General features: G+C 46.4%; 1 protein-coding gene across 1 annotated transcript in view; it reads left to right on the plus strand.

Annotated features, from left to right (window-relative positions):
• The window catches only part of LOC137414956 (E3 ubiquitin/ISG15 ligase TRIM25-like), a 1,058,494-nt gene that overhangs the window by 28,408 nt on the left and 1,007,514 nt on the right, over positions 1-22,572 (plus strand). Inside the window, exons 5-7 of the mRNA XM_078770101.1 lie at positions 6,693-6,715; positions 7,540-7,667; positions 16,583-16,642. Coding sequence (XP_078626227.1) covers positions 6,693-6,715; positions 7,540-7,667; positions 16,583-16,642 — 211 coding nt within the window. The remainder of the gene's footprint in view (positions 1-6,692; positions 6,716-7,539; positions 7,668-16,582; positions 16,643-22,572) is intronic.

Consider the following 22,572-nt stretch of genomic DNA (forward strand, 5'->3'; position numbering starts at 1 on the left):
AAGAAAAAATAACTTCTGGCCAAACCGACTTGTTTTCAAGTCCACAGTTCCCTTCGGCAGGGGGGAAGGAACGCCACCTGGCATAGAGGCGTGGTGTTGGCAGGCTTGGTCCCTTGAATCTGCCTCACCAGCACTCGGGCTCCCAGCTGCATCGTGCTCCCCCTGGTCCTCCTGGGATAAATGTAAGCAGGCAGAGAGAATTTTCGCCTGCACCCCAAGTAATATAAAGTCACATGCCAACGTCACTGGGTAACAATTACACCGCTCACCCTCACTCACCATTGGTGGAGTGGCCCCTGTTTGACCCTTCATCCAATGTGCTGGGGATATAGGATACCATCAGGGGCAGTGGATATAGGATACCAGTGCTAAAGAGAGATTGAAGGCTGCTGGTCAATCTGCCTGAGTGAACCGCCATACTCGCCGGCGCTGAAGCAGCTCTCTGAATATTTCCAGAGAGATGTTGACTCTCTCAGGCATATGGACAGATGAACAAATTGGAGCAGAGGAAGAGCAGTAGTGGGGAAACTTAGCATCACAATTGTGCATTTTGTGAGGAAAGCACCAAATTTGGCACACTAGTAGACTATCATATTATGAAAAGATCTGGATATTGGGCCATCTCAGATTCAGAGATTTGATTTTTGCAAGATTTCGATTCGATTGGGATCGAAGAGAACATCTTCTTCGTCTTCTGTACGGTGAAGTTGCCAGCCCTGAATTCTCTGGCTACATCTGGGTGCTTCATTGGGAGTGCAACCATGTCTCTCAGGTGAACAGGGACCCACCTGGCATAGTGTGTGTGGTCTAAGGCATGGAACCATGGGACCAGTTCCGTCAGGGCATCAAGGTACATCGTGAATGAAGCCTGCCGCAGAGAACGCACGTAGACCAGTACCAACATCTCTAGTTCCAGCACAGTTGCCTAGTACTGAAAGTTGGGAATGTCTTCTCCTCTCTGGTGACACCAGTCTTCGAACTCAGGCAGGTCTTCTGCATCATCAGCATATGTCATACAGTGGCGTTCATACGCACGGTGTTGCAGGATGTGCAGTGCCGCTGCAGTGATTTGATGAGCTCTTCTTGTGCGGGTGACGTGGGCAGCTCGCAGGAAGGAGTCGGCCGCCCCTGGCGTTGCAATCTCAGCTTGCAAATCTGCAAAATCTGCAAATCTTGCAAAAATCAAATCTCTGAATCTAAGATGGCCAAATATCCAGATCTTTTCATATGGTAGTCTACTAGTGTGCCAAATTTGGTGCTTTCCTCACAAAATGCACAATTGTTATGCTATATTTAGCTTAGCTGCTGGACTACAGGAGAAATTTGCAGTAAGTTTGTCATCACTTAGTCTGGTGTTGTCCAGAAAGTCCAGAACCAAATCTATTACCTCGTCCATAAAGCCTGGTGTAGGCTTAATGGTTGAGGGGGCTGGCTTAAGATATTAAGGTCTTGAGTTTGAGCCTCTGAATTAACGTTAAATTGACACCAGGTAATTTGATTCAGCCTGCCACCCTTGTGAGGTCGGCAAAATGCATACCAGCTTATTGGTAACGGGGCATTGCATCAGGCATTGCATCAGCAGAACAGCTGCACCCACAGAAAATGATGCAGCCAAGTAGCCACAAGCTGCATACAAAACAACAACAACCTCGTCCAAAAGGGAGAATTTGCCATTGGGACAAATCTGGATCCGAAAGTTCGCAGATCGTATCAGTCCCATGGAGTCACAGAAGTCCTTTCCTGAATTGCCATGGCTGATATAGGTACCAACACCCAGCCAATTTGCATGGTGACAATTGAAATTTGCCACATATGGAGAATAGAGAGAGTTGGGATGAGTGGGAAATGTTGGTCCTTGTTGTTTGAGAGAGAGTTGAAGATGGAGTCGTCACTGTTTGGAGAAGGGTACAACACACAGACAAACAAAAGTTAGGGGCACAGGGGAGGGCAAGTTGCTGCCAGAGGTACTACTGGGGGTTGGGAGGTGTAAGATCATTACAAGGGCAGTGAGAAATTGAGTTATTCTTGTAAAAAGCAACTCAGCTGCTGTGGTGGAGCTCAGGCCTATACAATTGTAGGAGGCAGACGCACATGATTATGACCCATCAACATACAACCCTGGTGTTGGGCTAGCGGCTAGGGTGCCGGCTTAGGATCCTAGGATCCTGGGTTCGAATCCCAGTAGATCGCTGAATTAACGCCAGGGGGGTTGACTCAGCCTGTCATCCTTCCGAGGTCGGCTAACTGAGTACCAGTTCACTGGTAATTCCCTGGTTGTCGTTAAAGGTGGCAAAAAGGGTTGGCGTCAGGAAGGGCATCCGGCCGTAAAACATTGCTTCAAAAAGGGGACCAAAAAACAACAACAACCACAGTTCCCGAAAAAGGCCAACCCCCGCTTTGCGGGGAAAAATGGCCTCTAAAGGTGGTTATTATTATATTTTATAACATACAACACCAAATCAGAATTTTGGATTGGATTTTCTCAAGTCGGGTAGCGGCATTAGTACATGCGTCACTATCTCCTCACAGTAATGCGGCTATCCACCTTCTGTGGTTGGCAAAAGAGAAGTAGAGTTCAGTGGTGGACATCGCCGAATTATGTTGTTGGTCACAGCTATTAACACAAGTTCACATGTGGTAGCTCTTGGAGCTGACAAATGCTGCGTCTTTGTTCTTAATAGGACAGTGGTAACAGCATGTGGCACCAGAAGGAATAACGTTGCTCCGAGAACAATAGATTCTGTAGATTGTACTGCATAGGAGGTTGCTGCTGCTGCCCTCAAACACGGCGGAAATCCTAAAGCCACAGGGTCCCAATTTTGTGCTATAGTAAGTAATGGGACGCATCTTACATCCATGCTTCTGTGTGAGTACCACTTGAGCGAGTCCATGCGTTTCATAGGAGTACAGATGAAACAAAGGTTTGCTGTAGTCTGGTAGTCCTAACAGGAAAGTTTGGCTGTCTTAACAGGAAAGAGCACTCTTAAGTGCTACAAATGCTTCTTCTGACGTCCAGACTAAAGGATTTGGGTTACAAACGGAAGTAATGTCCAACAGCGGATGAGACAAAAGAGCATAATCAATGTTCCACTGTCTGCAGTAGCCTGCTTCTCCCAGAAAAGACTGGCAGTGCCAGTATTGTGGCTACACGTTTCTGGGAAAGAAGCTGAAACCTTCCTCTCAAGATGTACACAAGATATTTGACCTCCATTTGGCAAAACTACAGTGTCTTGCATGCATGTTTCGCCTGAAGGAGAACACACAAGCAAGTCATCTATGTACTGTACCAGTGTGGAACCTCCAGGAAAAGTTACATCACTTACGTCTTCGTAGAGCGCTGGGAAAACAAAGTAGGACTTTCCGTGTATCTCTGTTGAAGTACTGTCCAGGTACACTGTTTTCTTTGGTATGTAAATGCAAAAAAGGAATTTGTAATCTGGGTGGATCGGAACGGAAAAGATGGCGGAGAAAATATCTACTGCTGAGTAACACTTGTTATCACTCGGAATGCTGGACAGATCGGAATACTGGACGAAGGTATGACGCAGTCATTTACAGCCCTTATGTCTTGCACAAAACGCCATGTCTTTCCTGGTTTCTTCACAGGCAACATTAGTGTACTACGTGAGCTTGTAGTTGGAACAATAATTCCTTGGTCTTGCAAAGACTGAATACCAGGAGCTCTACCAGCTTCTGCCTCTGGTCGTAGCACGTACTGCTGCTTACGAGGACATGGTTTAGATGTGTCTATTGCAATTTTGACTGGTCGCATACTCTTAATTCGTCCTACATCATTCATTTGGATTTGTTCTCCATAGACAGTTCAGAACCTGATCTTGTTGTTCACGAGAGGCATTTATGACAGCTACATGCAGGATGTCAATCACAATAAAGGTGGAGGAAGAAGTCTCACTCCTACTTTCCCATCGGAATCCATCGGAGCCAATTTGCCTGAGTTGGGCATCATCGAAAGCTCCTAAAGCTATTGCCTCATCCTTCAGAGACCGTTTTTAGCCGAGTGATCATTGGACCTACAGTATATCCTTAGCCTGATATCCCTCAGCGACAGCCAAAGTAATGTGCGGTGTTATCTCATGCAGTTGTTTAAACAGTTCCAATTGTTCCTTTAACAGGTGTACTTCCATACCTATTCCCTGTTGGCCTATCCACATTGATCCCAATGTTACGTCATGCCTTTGTTGTAGGTGTGGAGATGCTCTCCTCATAATCTGCATCATCACCTTTTGCATCATATTATACTGAATAGTGCAGATGAGGTTTCCACTGCGAAAGGTCTATCCGGTTATGAGTTATCCAGTCCTGTACTTGAGACACAATTCGTCAATTTTGCAAAATGAGCCTTCAAAGTACGAGAAAGCTCGTCGTTATCCAACGTCCACCAATACACAACGGTTTCAGTGGTTGTCTGCAGCAAATTAAAAACAGTGTCACATGATGACTGGGGCATTTCTAAATAAGCCCCATTAGGAGAACATTTTACTGTGCAATTTAATCTGCAGAGCAAATCTCTGCCCAATAAGTTGACCAGAGTATCTGCTGCTAGCAGGAATGCATGCTGTCCTGACAATGGTCCTAATTCCACATGTAATTTTTTAGTTACAGGAGTTGATATTGGTATTCCTGATAACCCAATTGCATTTATACGTGCTTGTGACAGCAGAACATTTGGGAAGTCACTCTGCATAATTGTCGAGCGTGTAGCGCCTGTATCTATTAGGAAGGGGATTTCTTGTCCCGATACCTTCATAGTAAGGGTCGGTTCTTCAGAAGGTTTAGAAGTTGGTAACAGTAATGCTGATGTTTCACCCAGGCACCCCTATTATTGTTGTTATGGTGTGAGGGGTTTTGCATAGTCCACGCAGTCTGAATTTTGGGGCCATGGGTTAAAATTTGGGTTTTGGATTGGCTGTCGTACAGGCATACCTTTGTTTGGGCACTGCTTGGCTCAATGTCCAACTTGGCCGTACCCGTGGCATGTGTTCCTGCCCACATATGGTCTGTTGTTAGATCCTCGGCCCCGATTACCTTGAGTACCTCTCTTGCTCGCGATACCATCTACCTCCTTCCTTTTGCATTGCACTTACTTGCAACTGCATTAACTTATTAGAAGCTTCAACACTTTGCATCAATCTTGTTGCAATGCCAGCTCCTTTTTGTTCATTTGTCTATCAATGGGTGACATTTCGCAAAAGATCTTTCGTTTCCCACGCCAAGCATGTTTTCTTTACGTCAGACTGTAATTTTGCATTTAGCCCGTTTACGAAAGCGTGGGAGAGACTAATTTTTCGCCTGCATCGTCTTTCATTGCTGAATGTTTCCTAAACACCGTCCGCAATCATTCTAAATAGTCCGTCGGATCTTCGTCAAGTTTCTGTTTGCATGCCTGCATTTTGCCCCAATCAATTCTAGTGGGCACAATTTCCAGTACTTGTTTAAGCAGTGCCGACATTTTCCTATCTAATGCTTCTGGTCCCTATTCAGGGCCTGGCCAATTGGCTTTGTTTTAAGTGGAGTAACAGCCCTTCAGCCACAATCATATATCTAACAGGACATTCATATCTATGTGTGCTGGTTTGTGACATTGTACTATTATTGCCAATTCTTTGTGAAATTTAGGATCATCCTGACCGTGGGGCATGGACCTCACAATCGCACTTAAATCGTTCGGTGACCAGGGTCGGTACACGTATACTGGTCTATCATTTTGTCCTGGGAATTCTCTTCCTGCATCTGCAGTACATTCCCTTCATCTTCATGATCATCATCTACATTAATTATGACACTTGGACTCTTGGGACTCATTTCTTTGACACGAGTAATGCTTTTAGTGGCTATCCGCCTCGGTGTTGCATGACTTTCAGTCAGTCTCTCTGTCGTAGTGGTACTTGTTGATGCCTGCCCTAAATTGTCTCGATAATCCTCTATACCGAGATTCTACCGCAGCCATACCCGATGATTCTGCCGTAGCCGTACCCGATGATCCTGCCGCAGCCGTACCCAATGATCCTGCCGCAGCCGTACCCGATGATCCTGCCGCAGCCGTACCCGATGATCCTGCCGCAGCCGTACCCGATAATCCTCTATACCGAGATTCTGCCGCAGCCGTACCCAATTTGTCTCGGTAAAGGGTAGCTGAGGTAGAAACCCTGTCTGTGACTTGGCATGCCTGGGATTGCCTGATGCATTCAAATAGTTTCATTAAAAAGTTATTAAAAAGCTAGGGTCATAGCAAATTGTCATGAGGGTCTAGTGGGGTCTTGAAGGTCTTGAGGTATCCTCAGGGTCCAAAGTTAAAGCTCCAAGATGTCTGCAGTTTTCAGGGTCTGAATGTGTGAAGGGTCTAAAGTCAAAGGTTTTGTAAAAGTGTCACTTTGGAAAAGTCTGTGAGGTCCAAAGGGTCGAAGGGGGTCTGAGGGTTTAAATTAAACGGTTTCAAGTAATAGGTCTGTAATGGTCGAAAAGGTCTAAAGAACCTCAAATGTCTCAAAGGTACATTGCAATAGTGCGTAATGAACGCTGAACCGCACATGAACAGTTGAGTAACAACATGGCGCCTATTGTTAAGTTCACTGAACTCTAGTATTCTATAGCTCTGGACCAGATGGCCCCCACCTGCATCAGACTTCCTTGTATATCTGATTCTGATCCTTGTTTATTTCTTACCTTTTCAGGGCTACAAGGATTTGCTGTGCAGGTAAGACAAGGGTATCTTTCATGTGCTTTATCATGTCCCTTTCATGTGTATTTTAATCACATGTGTAGTAAAGTAGTAAAGAACACAAAATGGATATTTAATCACGCAGCCCTTAATTGAACTTTGCCTGCCAAAACAAATCAACAAGAAATCCTCATCTTGTTCCCATGATGGTTCTTTCTCATAACATTGGAGATTCACTGAACGTTGAAAGAAGGATGTGATGTCCAATTTGAGCCATGTTGTGCATTTCCAAACCCAAGTTACAGTTAAATGTATGGATTAGTATGGTCCATGTTCGGGTAGTTAGCCTTTGCAATGTAATAAGCAGAGAAATGTAGCTGAAGAATTGTCTTGTTTAACGCTTAGATGCAGGCGTCAAAAATCTTACACAAACGCAGCCATTGGGCCTCGGAGGCCCAAAGAATGTATTCGTGTAAACTGTAATGTTGTTAATTTTTATTTTTTTTTCCCTGTTTTTGTCATGTTTAGCAAACGGGAGTCTGAATACAAAGCAGAGGCTGTCTTGTCTGCCTTTTCATTTCAGATGCTTATAATTTAACTTGAAATTATTTATCAGGTGGATGATCCCCCAATGTCTCATATTTTGTCGACCTGCAAATTTAAATAATTTATCAATTGATTTTGCAATACTTTGATCAAAACGAGTTGGCAGCTTCGTCCAATTTTGACTTTTTGAATGTACCGTACTTCAAATGTTTCTGGAAAATATATATATATTTATCTCATCCATTAGCTTATCCTCATTGGTAACCCTCACCTTTCTTCCTTGTTGAATGAATGTTTCTCTCCTCTCTACCAAGACTGGAGTCCAGGTCACATTTTTCAACCACGGAGCCTGCACCACCCAGATTGCTGGACTTCCTGGTGGAGGAGCAGAATGTGGACTCACTTATCCAGATCAATGACAATCTTCTACAAGAGATCCAGAGTAAGTTTTTATTTATTAATTAATTTTTTTGTATACAAGATCGAGGCTCGTGAAAGAGCTAACATTAATCACACAAAAAGTCAAACCGACACATAAAACACAAAATAAGGGGAGCGGTCGACAAGATGGGGAGAGAGGGGGAAGGACACAAACACAACATTTGAGAGCAGGGACATTGAGAGAAATGTGGGAGGGGGAGAGCTTGGGGGGAGGTGGGAGAGGTATAAAACATATGAACACTGCAAGGACTTCCAGGAAAGAAGTTGGAATTTCAAAGAAAGTGTATCTGGGGTGAATTAGCAGGGGTAGAAAAGATCAAGGTTTTGGATGGGGGAAGATAAGAGATGGTGGTGAACAGCTGTTTTAAAGACCTGGAGGGAGGAGTGGGATTGGAGGGAGTGGGGAGTTTGTTCCAGAGGCGGGAGAAAAGGGGAATGAAAGAGTGAAGGTGAGCAGAGAGCCTAGATTTTGGCAGTTTAACCATAACAGGGTTTCTGGCAGATCTTGTGTGACCTATAGGAATATTAGGGGGACAGAGCACAGAGAGAGCTGGGGGAGCAAGGCCGGAGAGGAGTCGGTAGAAGACGGAAAGACCACCAACTTGCCTGCGGTGAGTGAGTGAAAGGCCCTCGGAGTTAGCTTCATCGCAGGAGATTCCAATGATTCTGAAAGGTTTGGTTTCAACAGCGTGAAGCCGAGCTAGGTGTGAGGCATGAGCACCGGCCCAGAGGGGGGAACAGTATTCCATTGAGCTGTGGATGAAAGCCTTGGATGTGGTGAGGAGCTCAGGTGTGCCAAGGAAGGACTTCGCATGATGGAGGATGCCCAGACGGCGACTGGCTTTGGAGGCCAGCTTGGAAATGTGGTTTTCCCAAGAAAGATCATGGCAGATTGTGAGACCCAAAAGCTTGAGTGACAGAACTTCTTGAAGACGATTGTTGAGAAAGTAGATGGGAGGGTTTTCCAGTCGGTCTTTTCGGAGAGACATCGTAAGAGTGTGAGATTTGTCAGGATTGAAGGACATGTTCCACTTGTTTGACCAGTCTGTGATTTTGTCCAGGTCTGCAGAGAGTGAGGAGGCTGCAGACTGCCGATCTGAGGGATGAGGAATGGAGCGGCAGAGAGTGGAGTCATCATCAAAGAGAAGGAGAGGATTTTCCAGATAGTCGGAGAGATCATTGATGAAGACCAGAAATAGCACAGGGCCCACAACACTACCTTGGGGAACTTCAGCCAGAAAAGGAAGGGGAGATGAGAGAAATCCATTCAGGGCCACACATTGCCTTCGACCAGAGAGCAAAGTCCGCAAGCCATGAGTGGAGAAAGTAGACCAAGAGTGGAGTAGTGATAAAAGTAGATAAGATTCATTCAAAAGAAATTTTTTGGAAATTAAAAATGAAGTTTATCAGATCAGTACAGCATCGACTGAGTGAGAAAGCCAGGGCAGGTATGATTGCAACTGAATGGGATTAACAAATAGCAGACAGTATCTATATTTGGGATGATCAAGAGCTTTTATAAGAGATCCAATTAGAATTTGAGGAAGGGAAGAAACAGCCAGAAAACAGAGATATTTGTCGCTTTGACGGTGTCCCAGTAAACTGGGGAAGCCACACCCCACAAGACTCCCCGTGGGGTCTGGGTGGTACCACACGCATGGTCCGATTTTGTTCAAACTTGGCACAAGCTCAGTACGTGATGGCATACATATGCACCTCACTTTAATTTGTGATCTGATCTAATATGACCGACTGGCGGCCTTTAATGCTGGCCTTTAATTTAATAAATTTAATTTAATTTAATAATAATAATTAATTTAATTTAATTTAATTCACAGCAAAATTACTATAACCACAGTGGCAATGACATTTTATGTCTTTCTCCTTGTTTTCTTTTATTTCACCTCTCATTTGTTCTCCAAATACTCCAATTTTTCCCATTAGTTGCTCAAACATGGCCTGAATGAACATCCCACCAGACTCTTGACCGACATTCACACCAGTGGAAGGGTTTCGAGTGATGTCCAGAGCGAGAGAGGTTCCTATCCTAGGCTCCTCCTCAGTCGGCACTACCCCTGGCTTGCCACCTCGAAAATATAATCTCTTTTAAATTTTGAATGCCCAATCACACTTTTGTTACGCGACAATTGGATTTCGAATTTTCCTTGGGGAAATTCAATGGGTTCTGCCCAGCAAAGGGAGATCCCTATCCCAAGACAATATCCCTATCCTAAGCAGCAAATATCACATCAGCCAGCCTCTGTTAACAGGGGCTGTCTCCTCTGGGATCTGTTATCCGGCCAACAGCTGAAATAATAATAATAATAATGCATTTATTTTATATAGCGCTTTTCAGGAAGCCCAAAGACGCTTTGACAGAGTGCAAAACATAACGCATAGCAAAACATAAAGACAATTGCAAAAAAAGAAGAATCAATAGGGAAATATTCAAAGCACAAAGGAGGGAGAAGGAGAGGAGATAGTCAGGGGTTAGATGCTGTGGGTTAAATGTTGAATGCAGTGTTGAACAGGTGGGTCTTGAGTGATGTTTTGAATGTGGTGAGTGAGGAGGAGTCTCTGATGGTGTGAGGTAGCGAGTTCCAGAGGGTGGGAGCAGCGATGGAGAAGGCCCTGTCCCCCCAGGATCTAAATTTGGTCCGGATGGGGGGGGGTCAGGAGGTTGGTACCAGCAGAGCGGAGGTTGCGGGTGGGAGTGTGTCTGGAGAGGAGGTCAGCCAGGTAGGATGGGGCCAGGTTATGGAGGGCTTTGTAGGTCAAGAGGAGGATTTTGTACTGGATTCTCTGGGAGATGGGGAGCCAGTGAAGCTTGTAAAGGACGGGGGTGATGTGGTCACGGGTCCGGGAATGGGTGAGTAGACGGGCAGCGGAGTTCTGAATGTATTGGAGTTTATTGGTGATTGTTGAGGGTGAACCATAAAGGAGGCTATTGCAGTAGTCCAGACGGGAAGTGATGAAGGCGTGGATGAGGGTTTCTGCAGCCACAGAGGAGAGGGATGGACGGAGACGGGCGATGTTTTTCAGGTGGAAGAAGGCTGTCTTTGTGATCTGTTTAGTGTATTTGTCGAAGGAGAGGGTTTGGTCAAAGATGATGCCAAGATTCCGGATGTGAGGGGAGGTGGACACTGGGAAACCGTCGATGTTGAGGGCAAAGTTATGGGTGGACTTGGTGAGCGTTTTTGGGCCAATGATGATTATTTCAGATTTATCACAGTTAAGTTTGAGGAAGTTGATTTGAAGCCAGGATTTTATTTCAGTGATGCAGTTTGTCAGGATAGAGTGGGTGGCGGTGGAGATGGACTTGGTGGAGATGAAAAGCTGGATGTCATCGGCGAAGCAGTGGAATTGGAGACCATGACGGCGGATTAAGTGACCGAGGGGGGACAGGTAAAGGATAAAGAGGAGGGGGCCAAGAACTGAACCTTGGGGGACACCTTGGGGGAGGGGAGCAGTGGGGGATTTGCAGTTATTGATGGAGATGAACTGACGTCTGTCAGAGAGGTATGATTTAATCCAAGAGAGGGCAGTGCCGGTAATGTTAAAGGTGGTTTCAAGTCGGGTGAGGAGGATGGTGTGATCGATGGTGTCAAAGGCAGCGCTGAGGTCGAGGAGGATGAGAATGTTGAGGTTGCCAGCATCAGAGGAGAGGAGAAGGTCGTTGGTGATTTTGAGGAGAGCAGTTTCAGTACTGTGGTTGGACCGGAATCCGGATTGGAATGTTTCATACAGGTTATTGGCAGAGAGGTGATGCTTGAGTTGAGTGGCTACAGCGCGTTCCAAAACCTTTGACAGAAAGGGTAGGTTGGAGATGGGTCTGAAGTTATTTAGGGTGTCAGGGTTTAGTCCAGGTTTTTTCAGAATGGGGGTAACAGCAGCAATTTTGAGGGATGGTGGGACGATGCCTGTAGACAGGGAGGAGTTTATTGTTGCAATGATAAGTGGAGAAAGAGCAGGAAGGGAGGCCTTGACAAAGCTGGAGGGGATGGGGTCAAGAGTGCAGGTGGCAGTTTTCATTCCGATGAGGAGTTCAGAGAGGTCAGTAGGGGAGACTGGGGAGAATTGAGACAGGGGATGGCAGGATAAGGGGGGGGCAGGTGGTTTGAGGGGGAGCGGGTGCGGCGGTGGTCAAGCTGTTGTAGATGTTTTCAATTTTGCGTTGGAAGAATGAAAGGAAGGAGATGCAGTTGTCTATTGTGAATGACTGGGTGGTGGTGTTCAGGGGGCTGAGGAGTTTGTTTATTGTAGAGAAGAGTGCTTTTGGGTTTCCGGAGCCAGAGTGGATAATTTGAGAGTAGTAGGCGGAGCGGGCGTGGGAGAGGGCATCTTTATAGTGTTGTATGTGGTCCTTGTAGGCCTGGGAGTGAACTGTGAGACCTGTTTTATTGCGGAGTCTTTCAAGTTGGCGAGCACGAGTTTTCATTAGGCGGAGCTCAGGGGTAAACCAGGGAGCAGAATGGGTGAAAGAAACTGTTTTGGTTTTTATAGGCGCAATTTGGTCAAGGCAGGAAGAGAGAGTGTGGTTGTAGTAGTCAGTGAGGTCAGAAGGGGTGTGGAGGTCAACGAAGGGAGAAGTGGACATTTTTTCAGAGAGGGTCGATGAGAATGAGGCAGGTGAAAAAGCGTTTAGCTTACGGAAGTTGATAGTGCGATAATGCCTTGGTGCTGGGGTGGGGATGTTGATGGTCAGAGTGATGGCTAGGTGGTCAGAGAGAGTGAGGTCGGAGCCAGAGAGATGGTGCAAAATTAGTCCAGTAGAGCAGACAAGGTCCAAAATGTGACCACGGTTATGGGTAGGAAAGTTGACATGTTGAGTGAGGTTAAAGCAGGTGAGTAAATCAGTGAAGTCAGTGGTTAGCGTGGAGTCAGTGGAGTCCATGTGGATATTGAAATCACCAAGGAGGAGGATTGAGGGGGAGAGGGAACATAGCTGGGTCAGAAAGTAGGAGAAGTCAGACAGGAATGATGGGTGTGGTTTGGGAGGGCGGTAGACAACAGCCATGACTGACTGTGTGTGACCAGAGAGTTTAAAAGCCAGGTGTTCAAATGATGGAGCAGATGAGATGGAGATGAGGTTGGTCTTGATGTCTTGTCGGTGAATAACGGCAATTCCACCACCTCGGCCCTCCGAGCGTGGTTTATTGATGTAAGAATATCCATTGGGTGTGGTGAGGTTGAGCGTGTAGTAGTCCAGTGGTTGTTGCCAGGTCTCAGTGAGACAGAGAAAGTCCAGTTTATTTTCCAGGATGTAGTCGTTCAGGATGAGGCATTTGTTGTTGAGGGACCGGGTATTGAACAGGGTGAGCTTGATGTTGTTTTGTACGGCGGGTATGAATCCAGGTGATTTGGCCAGGGTTCGCAGACAGGAGGTGCGATTTTGTGCGTTGTTGTGACCAGGTGTGTTGGGACGATGAGTGGGAGTGCGCTGAGCCGACCAGAGGATGGGGATGGAGTGACCTGATTGTAAATAAACAAACTTACGACCGGAGCCACGGTGAATGTACCTGGGTCGACGCAGGAGTCCATTCGATCTGATTGCAGAGATGCATGATGGGGTGGAGCGGGTTTTAAGCAGGAGAAGCCTTGCGGCAGAGTACCGCAGAGCCATGCCAGCAGGAGCGAAGGCAAAGCGAGCACGCGGCCAAGGGTGAGGAGGCGAAACAATCGACACAACCAACGGGAGTGGGCCCGAGGAAACAGCGATGGAGCCGAGCAGGTGAAGCCCGGAGCAGCAGAGCAGAGCCGGGACCGCGCAGAGGAAGACTCAATGGCCATAAATCCGCCACGAAATGTCTCCAACTACTGCATTCAGTGCAATTCCTGTACAACATAACCGTTCCCCAATGTCACCACAAATGAACCAAATTTAACGGTTTCTTACCTTTATAAGAAAATGTTTCTTACCTTTATAAGCGTTTATATATAAAAAGGGAACCATGATGATTATCATAGGGCCTGCAAGGCTAACACCTGCCCTAGTGGAGAAAATGGCCTTAAAAAATGGAATTTACAGATTTGGCATTTAATATGGAATATTTTTTTTGTGGGGGTGAACTTACTTTTCAAGATGACTTACGACCAAAAGTTCATTGGAATTATGTTGAAATTATTCTAGATTTTGTTAATGTGACCTTTAAAAGAAACAAAAACCACATTTGACATTTCAAAGCAAATAAATTGATCCTTGAAAGTGATGTCAACTGATATCAAACTCAATTCATGGACAGTACTGTGTTAAACTTCTGTGCGTTTTCCAGAAGTATCTCTTTATTTTGCACATTAGCCAAAAAATTTTTAAACAAAAACAAAAGTTAAATTACGACTGGGATTACGGACAGTAAAATTACAGTTCAGTACTTCGTGTAACCCCCACGAGCATTCAGGAGATCACGTACACGTTGAGGCATGCTGTTCATGAGATTTGCCAAGGTTTGGACAGGAATCGCTTGCCATGCAGTTACAATACCCTGCTGCAATTCACGCACAGAGGTCGGCTGCTGGTCCAAGTTGTTGATTTGACGCGTTAATTCTGCCCACAAGTTCTCTGTCGGATTCATATCAGGGGACATGGCAGGCCACTCCATATGCTCTACACCACGGTCAGCAAGAAAGTGTTTGATCATGCGAGCACGATGAGGCCGTGCATTGTCATCTTGGAAGACAAAGTTTCCTTGAAAGGCTGCACGAACAAATGGAAGCAATGTTTCTTCCAGAATGGCCCTGTGCTTGAACTGGTTCAGGTTTCCATTCAAAACAACCAGGTCAGTTTTGCCCCCTGCATGAAAAGCAGTCCAAATGGTCACCCCACCACCTCCAGTTTGGACTCTTGGCACTATACAATCTTCGTTGTCGGCTTCATGCACTTGTCTGCGCACTCAGATGCGGCCATCTTGACAATAGACCGGAAATCTAGACTTGTCACTGAAGATCACGTGATTCCAGTGTCCTGGCTGCCATTGACGGTGCTCTCTGGCCCACTGCAATCGGCGCTGGTGGTGTTGTCTGGTCAGACGTGGCTTTCTCAGGGGACGCCTGCCACGATAGCCTGCTTGAACCAGTCGTTGGTTGACTAGCCTTCTGGATACAGGCACATTTGTCAGTTGCTGCCACTCAGCCCTAAGCCGATTAGCTGACTTGGTACGGCCATTGCAGACTAACCGGTGCAGCTGGCGATCATCCCTCCTTGTGGTTGTGCGGGGACTTCCTGGCCTCGGTATTGGTGTAGGGACACCCCTCTGAGCATTTCGTTTCAGGATCTTTGACACCTGACCTTGAGTGATGCCATACTGTCGAGCAATAGCACGCTGTTTCATGCCGGAATTTCGTAAAGTCACCACTAAATGACAAACAGCATTGTCGAGTTGATGGACCATCTCCAGAGGAAGCGGCAACAACTTTTGTAGACGTGCAGCAGTTGTTTTCCACGAATACAGAATGCAACAACCATTATATACCCGATTGTGAAGCCAATCATCAAATGTACCTCTCCGTACATTTTGTCACGCCACCTTTGATATAATCCTGTTATTGACTTCTTGCTGCGACAGACAATCAGTGACATGGTTCTTTTGACAAAAAAATCACCGAAGCATAAAAGAAACTCACCAGATTGATATACCGAGTTCAGAAATTAAACCCAAGTCAAGAAAAAAAAAAATTCCATATTAAATGCCAAGTCTGTATGAGGGTTTATTTATGATGAGCATGGGGAAAAAAGGTGGATGGCAGGTGAAAATCATACAAACCATGCAGACACAAAGATGGATGTGGAGAAACGCAAACGTATATGCAAGGAGGAAGAAAGAACAATCCTAACCCCAAGAGGCGGCACAGCACAAACCACTCTCTCAGGAAACAATGGGGGTAAGCAGGCGAGGACCTCCCTTTGGCATGATGAGTGGTGTGCAGGGTGATGGTGAAGCTCGGGAACAGAAATTATGGATGAAGAGGAGGCGAGAGATTGTAAGGCGGCGTCCACGTTTCGAGAGAGCAATCCTCCCTGAGCAACGAAGAAGCAGAAGATGAAGAGACAAAGTGAGAAAAAGACAGATCTTCGTTGTCTCCAAGGGTCCCGCTTCAACTCTTCCGTGCACATGTACAGACCCATCCCTCGTCGACAATGGGAGTGCCTTCATCTGTGGCGGGTACCATTATTAGCTACCCGCAGCTTGTGGGAGGTGCCAACCTCTGGGCTGCCATACACACAGGGCTGCCCCAATAAAAATAAAGTCTGCTCCCGTTGCGTCTTTTTATGGTCCTTAACTAGCCCCACCCACTAACAAGAAGTTTTTACACACATAATCTCACCATGACTATATTGTCTATAAAATACATATGCTCCCTCTCTAGCGTCACATGAAACAAGACAACTTACTCTGATAGGTCCCTGATACATGGCAATCTAATCTACTCGAAACACACGGTCTATGTTACACTTACCACAGTCTCGCGATTACCCCCCACCTTCCACGTAACAATATTTCATGGGTTGTTTAAATTGTATCTGAAGTTTTGTTCATCAAGAACTTTACCAGGTGTCTAAACTTGGCAGGGAATCATCACCAAATGTGTAAACAATATTGTGAAAATTTCAACAGGTTTTCAAAGATTTTTGGACACGCTTCACTTGCATCTGATAAGTATCTGAGGATTTTGTGGTCTTGTTTATTAAAAATTGACATGTATCTCAATATGGACAAAGTGGAATGGGATGGTGGATTTTAAATTCAGATCTCGGCATTTGAAAAATATCCTCCAGGATCACCAAGCAGGACATCCAATATGAAGGCCGAAGTAATGCAAGATAATGTGACCAATATTTTGTGATAATAAGATTAAGTTTATTTAATAATCACCAAATGATTTTAATTTCACGATTTGTTTGTTCATTAATTTCCACAGAAGAGTTGGTGAAGCAGGTGCAAATTGCCGACCTGGAGTTCAACACCCTGAAACGTCTTTGTAAGTGAAAGGGATGGTGGAGGAGAGGGTGTGAAACGTGGTGGAGGAGAGGGTGGGAAACGTGGTGGAGGAGAGGGTGGTAAACGTGGTGGAAGAGAGGGTGGTAAACGTGGTGGAAGAGAGGGTGGGAAACGTGGTGGAGGAGAGGGTGGGAAACGTGGTGGAAGAGAGGGTGGTAAATGTGGTGGAGGAGAGGGTGGTAAACGTGGTGGAGGAGAGGGTGGTAAACGTGGTGGAAGAGAGGGTGGGAAACGTGGTGGAAGAGAGGGTGGTAAACGTGGTGGAAGAGAGGGTGGGAAACGTGGTGGAAGAGAGGGTGGTAAACGTGGTGGAAGAGAGGGTGGGAAACGTGGTGGAAGAGAGGGTGGTAAACGTGGTGGAAGAGAGGGTGGGAAACGTGGTGGAAGAGAGGGTGGTAAACGTGGTGGAAGAGAGGGTGGTAAACGTGGTGGAAGAGAGGGTGGGAAACGTGGTGGAAGAGAGGGTGGGAAACGTGGTGGAGGAGAGGGTGGTAAACGTGGTGGAAGAGAGGGTGGGAAACGTGGTGGAAGAGAGGGTGGGAAACGTGGTGGAAGAGAGGGTGGTAAACGTGGTGGAAGAGAGGGTGGTAAACGTGGTGGAAGAGAGGGTGGTAAACGTGGTGGAAGAGAGGGTGGGAAACGTGGTGGAGGAGAGGGTGGTAAACGTGGTGGAGGAGAGGGTGGTAAACGTGGTGGAGGAGAGGGTGGTAAACGTGGTGGAGGAGAGGGTGGGAAACGTGGTGGAGGAGAGGGTGGTAAACGTGGTGGAAGAGAGGGTGGTAAATATAGTGGAAATGAGGAAGAATGATGATTGTCTTTTTCCTGGGTCTACCTTTGTCTTTTTGTTTATCTTTGACCTCGTACCAATGATTGGTGCATTTCATGTTCAAATCAGTTGGATTTTTACCTCCGCCACCGAAGGTGTAATGTTTTCACCCCTGTCTGTTTGCTTGTCTGCCTGTCTATCTGTGAACATATCTCAAAAAGTTGTCGACGGATTCAAACGGAATTTGGCGGAGATGTAGCGTATGTGACAAGGACGACATGATTCGATTTTGGTGAAGATCCGGATTCGGATCCGGCCGCTAGAATTTTTAAAGTGATTCTTCACCATTGGGAGATAGTGCCAAAAATGATATATTGCAGGATATCTCAAAGTTGTGGACAGATTTGGACGAAACTTTGTGAACAGGTTGGTTGTGTGACAAGGACGAAACCATTCGATTTTGGTGAAGATCTGAATGTGGATTCGGATTACGAGAATTATTTAATTTTTAAGTGATTCTTCACCATTGAGAGATCGGGTGAAAAGTTACATACAACGTGATATTTAAAAAAAGTTATGGACGAGTTATGACGAAACTAGGTTGATGAGTTGGTTTGGCGACGAGAACAAGCCGATGAGATTTTAGTTCAGTTCCGAATCCAGATCCGGCCGATCAGTGCGATAGAAACCATGAACTGTTCAGCCTGGCGGAGGTATGCGCTCTACCGAGTGACGTTCTCGTTTAATTTGTGATAATCGTGGATTAAGTTAATATCCCAAGCCAATCGTCCATTTTGCTTTTTTTAGTTTGTTTGTGTTAACGGTTCTTTGTTACCTTTTATCTTCACCTCCTCTTCCCTTTATAAGGGGTGAGGTCCGATGGCACCAAACTCCTGCCCTTCCTTGGCCACGATACTCCTCCACTTCCTTCTGTCTTCAACCAACTCTCTCCACTCTCCAATCACCCCCACGTTACTGATATCTCTCCTCACACAATCCTCCCATCTCAAACGCGGTCTCCCTCTTTTCCTCCGACTTGCTCCTTCAACCTATCTACTCTCTTTGCCAGTCTCTCTTCCCCCATCCGCATCGTGTCCAGCCCATCTCAGCCGGCATTTCACCAATCTCCCCGTCAAGCTCATCTGCACATCAATCTCCTCCCTCAGTTCATCCATTCTCCTTCTATCCACCCTCTTCACTCCCATAATCCCTTTCCTGACGTCCTTCCACACAAAACTTCTGCAATTCCCCTAAATGCCACTCCATACTTATTCTCCTCCTTCTCCAAACCTTCTGCTTCTTCGCAAAGTTCATCTCACCTTCCTTTCATCTTCTCCTTGTACTGTTTGGCGACGTTTCCTCTCCACTTTCCCTACCTAATAATTTTCCGATCCCTGCTCTTAACTTCCATCCTTTCTTCATCCATTCCACAAACATCACAGTCATGTGCTTGGTGGTAACGTGCTCTCTGCCACTGCCTTGCAAATCCGAGAGAGAGATAGTGATACGGAGACAGACAGAGAGTGAGACAGACAGAGAGTGAGACAGACAGAGAGTGAGACAGACAGACAGAGAGTGAGACAGACAGACAGAGAGTGAGACAGACAGACAGAGAGTGAGACAGACAGACAGAGAGTGAGACAGACAGACAGAGAGTGAGACAGACAGACAGAGAGTGAGACAGACAGACAGAGAGTGAGACAGACAGACAGAGAGTGAGACAGACAGACAGAGAGTGAGACAGACAGAGAGTGAGACAGACAGAGAGAGAGTGAGACAGACAGACAGAGTGTGAGACAGACAGTGAGACAGACACAGAGAAACTCCTTTCTGGTCTTGCGCCCTCTGCTCTTTCCCAGCTTTGTCCTCCCCCCCCCCCCCCCCCACTCCCTCCCCCCTCCTTCCCCTTCCCATGTTTCTGCAGGGCTCACATAGTCCACCATGAACCCACTTCTCGTGAAACTACCAAAATCCAGGATCACTGCTCACCTCATTCGTTCCTCCTTTTCTCTCTTGTGCAACCAACTTCCACATCCTCTTCAATCTCATTCCTCCCTCCAGGTCTTCAAGACAGATCTTCACCATCAGCTGATTGTCCCCAATCTAAAACCATGATCTTTTCTGACCCCACGACACCCCGATCTCTGCTGCTTCCAAATTTCCAGCTCTCCTTCCTTCGAGGTCCCTTCTGGATCCACCTTCTCCACCCCATGCATCTTCTTCCGTCCCCCATTGTTTGTCCACCTCCCTCTGGCTTTCTGTAAACACCTGTGAGTGGGAGTTCATAAACACCTGTGAGTGACAGTTTATAAACACCTGTGAGAGTTTATAAATACCACCCCTCCCTCCTACTCCAAAATACCCACCTCCCCTCCTACTCCAAAATACCCCCCCCTCCCTCCTACTCCAAAATACCCACCTCCCCTCCGCCTCCAAAATACCCCCCTCTCTCCTACTCCAAAATACCCACCTCCCCTCCTACTCCAAAATACCTCCCCTCCCTCCTACTCCAAAATACCTCCCCTCCCTCCTACTCCAAAATACCCCCCTCCCTCCTACTCCAAAATACCCCCCTCCCTCCTACTCCAAAATACCCACCTCCCCTCCTATTCCAAAATACCTCCCCTCCCTCCTACTCCAAAATACCCCCCTCCCTCCTACTCCAAAATACCCCCCTCCCTCCTACTCCAAAATACCTCCCCTCCCTCCTACTCCAAAATACCTCCCCTCCCTCCTACACCAAAATACCCCCCTCCTTTCCCTCCTACACCAAAATACCCCCCCTCCTTTCCTTCCTACTCCAAAATACCCCCCCTCCTTTCCCTCCTACTCCAAAATACCCCCCTCCCTCCTACTCCAAAATACACCCTTCCTCCTCCAAAATACCCGCCCTCCCCTCCGACTCCAAAATACCCCCCTCCCTTCCTACTCCAAAATACCCCCTACCTCCAAAATACCCCACCACCCTCTCTAACAAAGTCTGTGACCCGGCGTTGTGTCCACAGATGGACGGACCCCGAGTCTGGACCCAAACTCTGCACATCGAGAGATCAAGATCTCCCGGGATCTCAGGACGGCGACTCGAACCGAGACCGACAATCCGTACCCGGAACATCCTGATCGGTTTGATTTTTGGTTCCAAGTTCTTTCCTCTGAGAGTTTCTCCTCGGGTCGTCATTACTGGGAGGTCGATGTGAGGTCGAGTAGTTTGTGGGGAATCGGAATCTGTTTAAACTCCATGGGGAGGAAAGGGGGAGGGAATGAGTGCGGGTTGGGAAGGAATCCCGAGTCTTGGGGTTTACAGAAATATGAAAACGAATACTCAACATGGCACAACCATCAAGAAACCCTCCTGTCCGTGCCGGGGGATCCTGAATGGTTTGGGTTCTTGTTGGATTGTGAGGAGGGAGAGTTTACGTGTTTCGGGGACTCGCGGGTTTTGCACGTGTTCAGGGGGAACTTCCTGGACCCCGTTAAACCCGCGATTGGGTTTTGTGGTGGTGATGATGACTCAGTGCGGTTTTGCTCCTTTTAATGATTTCGTCCATTCCGTTCTGTTCGTGATGAAAGTTTATTTCACAAACTGCAGATTATTTTGTGTTGAATTTATTAAAATCAGGTTCTTGTTTATAACATATATTTACCATCTGATGAAAGTTTATTTTAAATAAAGTTTATAAAGTGAATACGTTTTGTTTCCTGATGTCCTCAACCGACATGAACTGGAAGTCCAAATCTCTCCATGAATGTTAAATTTAAATAAAAACAATTCCCGTCATGCTTTTCGGGTTTAAACCCAGTTTCGACCCGATTCAGAACAGAATCACCACGTGACCTTTTTTGTCCAATAAAATGATCCAACGATGAACCACGAGGAGCAGTTTTTAGTCGAATCCGACTTCGCCGTGAATCAGACGAAGAACCCTCAAGGTGAGACGTTCATTCTGATCCTCTTCTTCATTCAAACCATAAAATCTCCAGGTAATTATTTTATTTCTTATTCCAATCGATCGGGATTGCGATGTGTTTAACCTATTGATGACGTCACATCTGTCCCCCAAAGGTGTAATCTATCTCGACTTTACCTTAATTTCAAGTGAGGATCTCAGAATGAAAAAAAGCAATTATCCAGGTGAACCCCAAGGTGTGTTCAGTTACCAAGGTTCTTGAAGAGCTCTCGCCAGGAAGCTTAATCATTCCAGCAAGCGCTCCATCTAAAACTGTTAAGGAACGGCTGGCTTGGCAAGCGCTAGCTAGGTGCTTGGTAACTTGACACCTTGCTTGTGTAAACTCCACCTGTCCCCATGTGCTTATTTGGAGGTAAAATGGAGACGGGTTCACCTCCTCAATGTCTGGTGTGATCAATCCCTCAATACAGACTCGGTCCAACCCACGGGATCCCTTGGATCTTTGGACCCGGTCTCCTGGTCTATGATTATGATCTCGTTTGACATCTTGGTCCATGATATCGAGTTCATCGTTTCACGAACCTCACATTCTCCGCATTTGATGTTCGTGCTCCGATCTTACCACGTGACGTCACAATGTAATGTATTCCGTTTAAATTAAATAAATCCGTGACGTCGCCAAGTGATCTGTATAACGGGTAAACCGTTCAACATGGATCAACGGTCCAGTAATCCTGGTGCTGGCTTTACGGTTAAGGTGGCTCGCTGAAGATTTTAGGGTCTTGAGTTTGAGCCCCTGTCGTGATGGACATAACACCAACAATATTGTCGTGCGAATCCCTCCGGTTAATACCAGGGACCGCGGAAGACCGAACGGATTTAACGGAGGCGAAGACCAAACACGGATTTTGCAATCAACCGCGGGAAGAAGAAGGGAAGAGGAAGAGGCGGCAGCACTTACCTAGAGCGAACCGACGGCAGCTCCGACCATGCAGGGAATTAATGAACTCGAACAAACACAAGATTTAATGTACAAAAAGAAACACGTTTATGCCGGAACCCGAGACAATGAAACGCAACGATGAATCTATCTATAATTCCAGTAATCTCTGTGTGTTTGTTTGTTTGTTTGTCTGTGACCGCTGTTTCTCGACAACCACGGGTCCGATATACTTTAAACTTGCCAGGTATATTGCTGGGGACCCGAGGATGTGCCTTTTCAAGGTTTCATATTAA

This window comes from Myxine glutinosa, chromosome 1 (assembly GCF_964187855.1).
Source record: "Myxine glutinosa chromosome 1, kmMyxGlut1.1, whole genome shotgun sequence".
Classification (NCBI taxonomy): Eukaryota; Metazoa; Chordata; class Myxini; order Myxiniformes; family Myxinidae; genus Myxine; species Myxine glutinosa.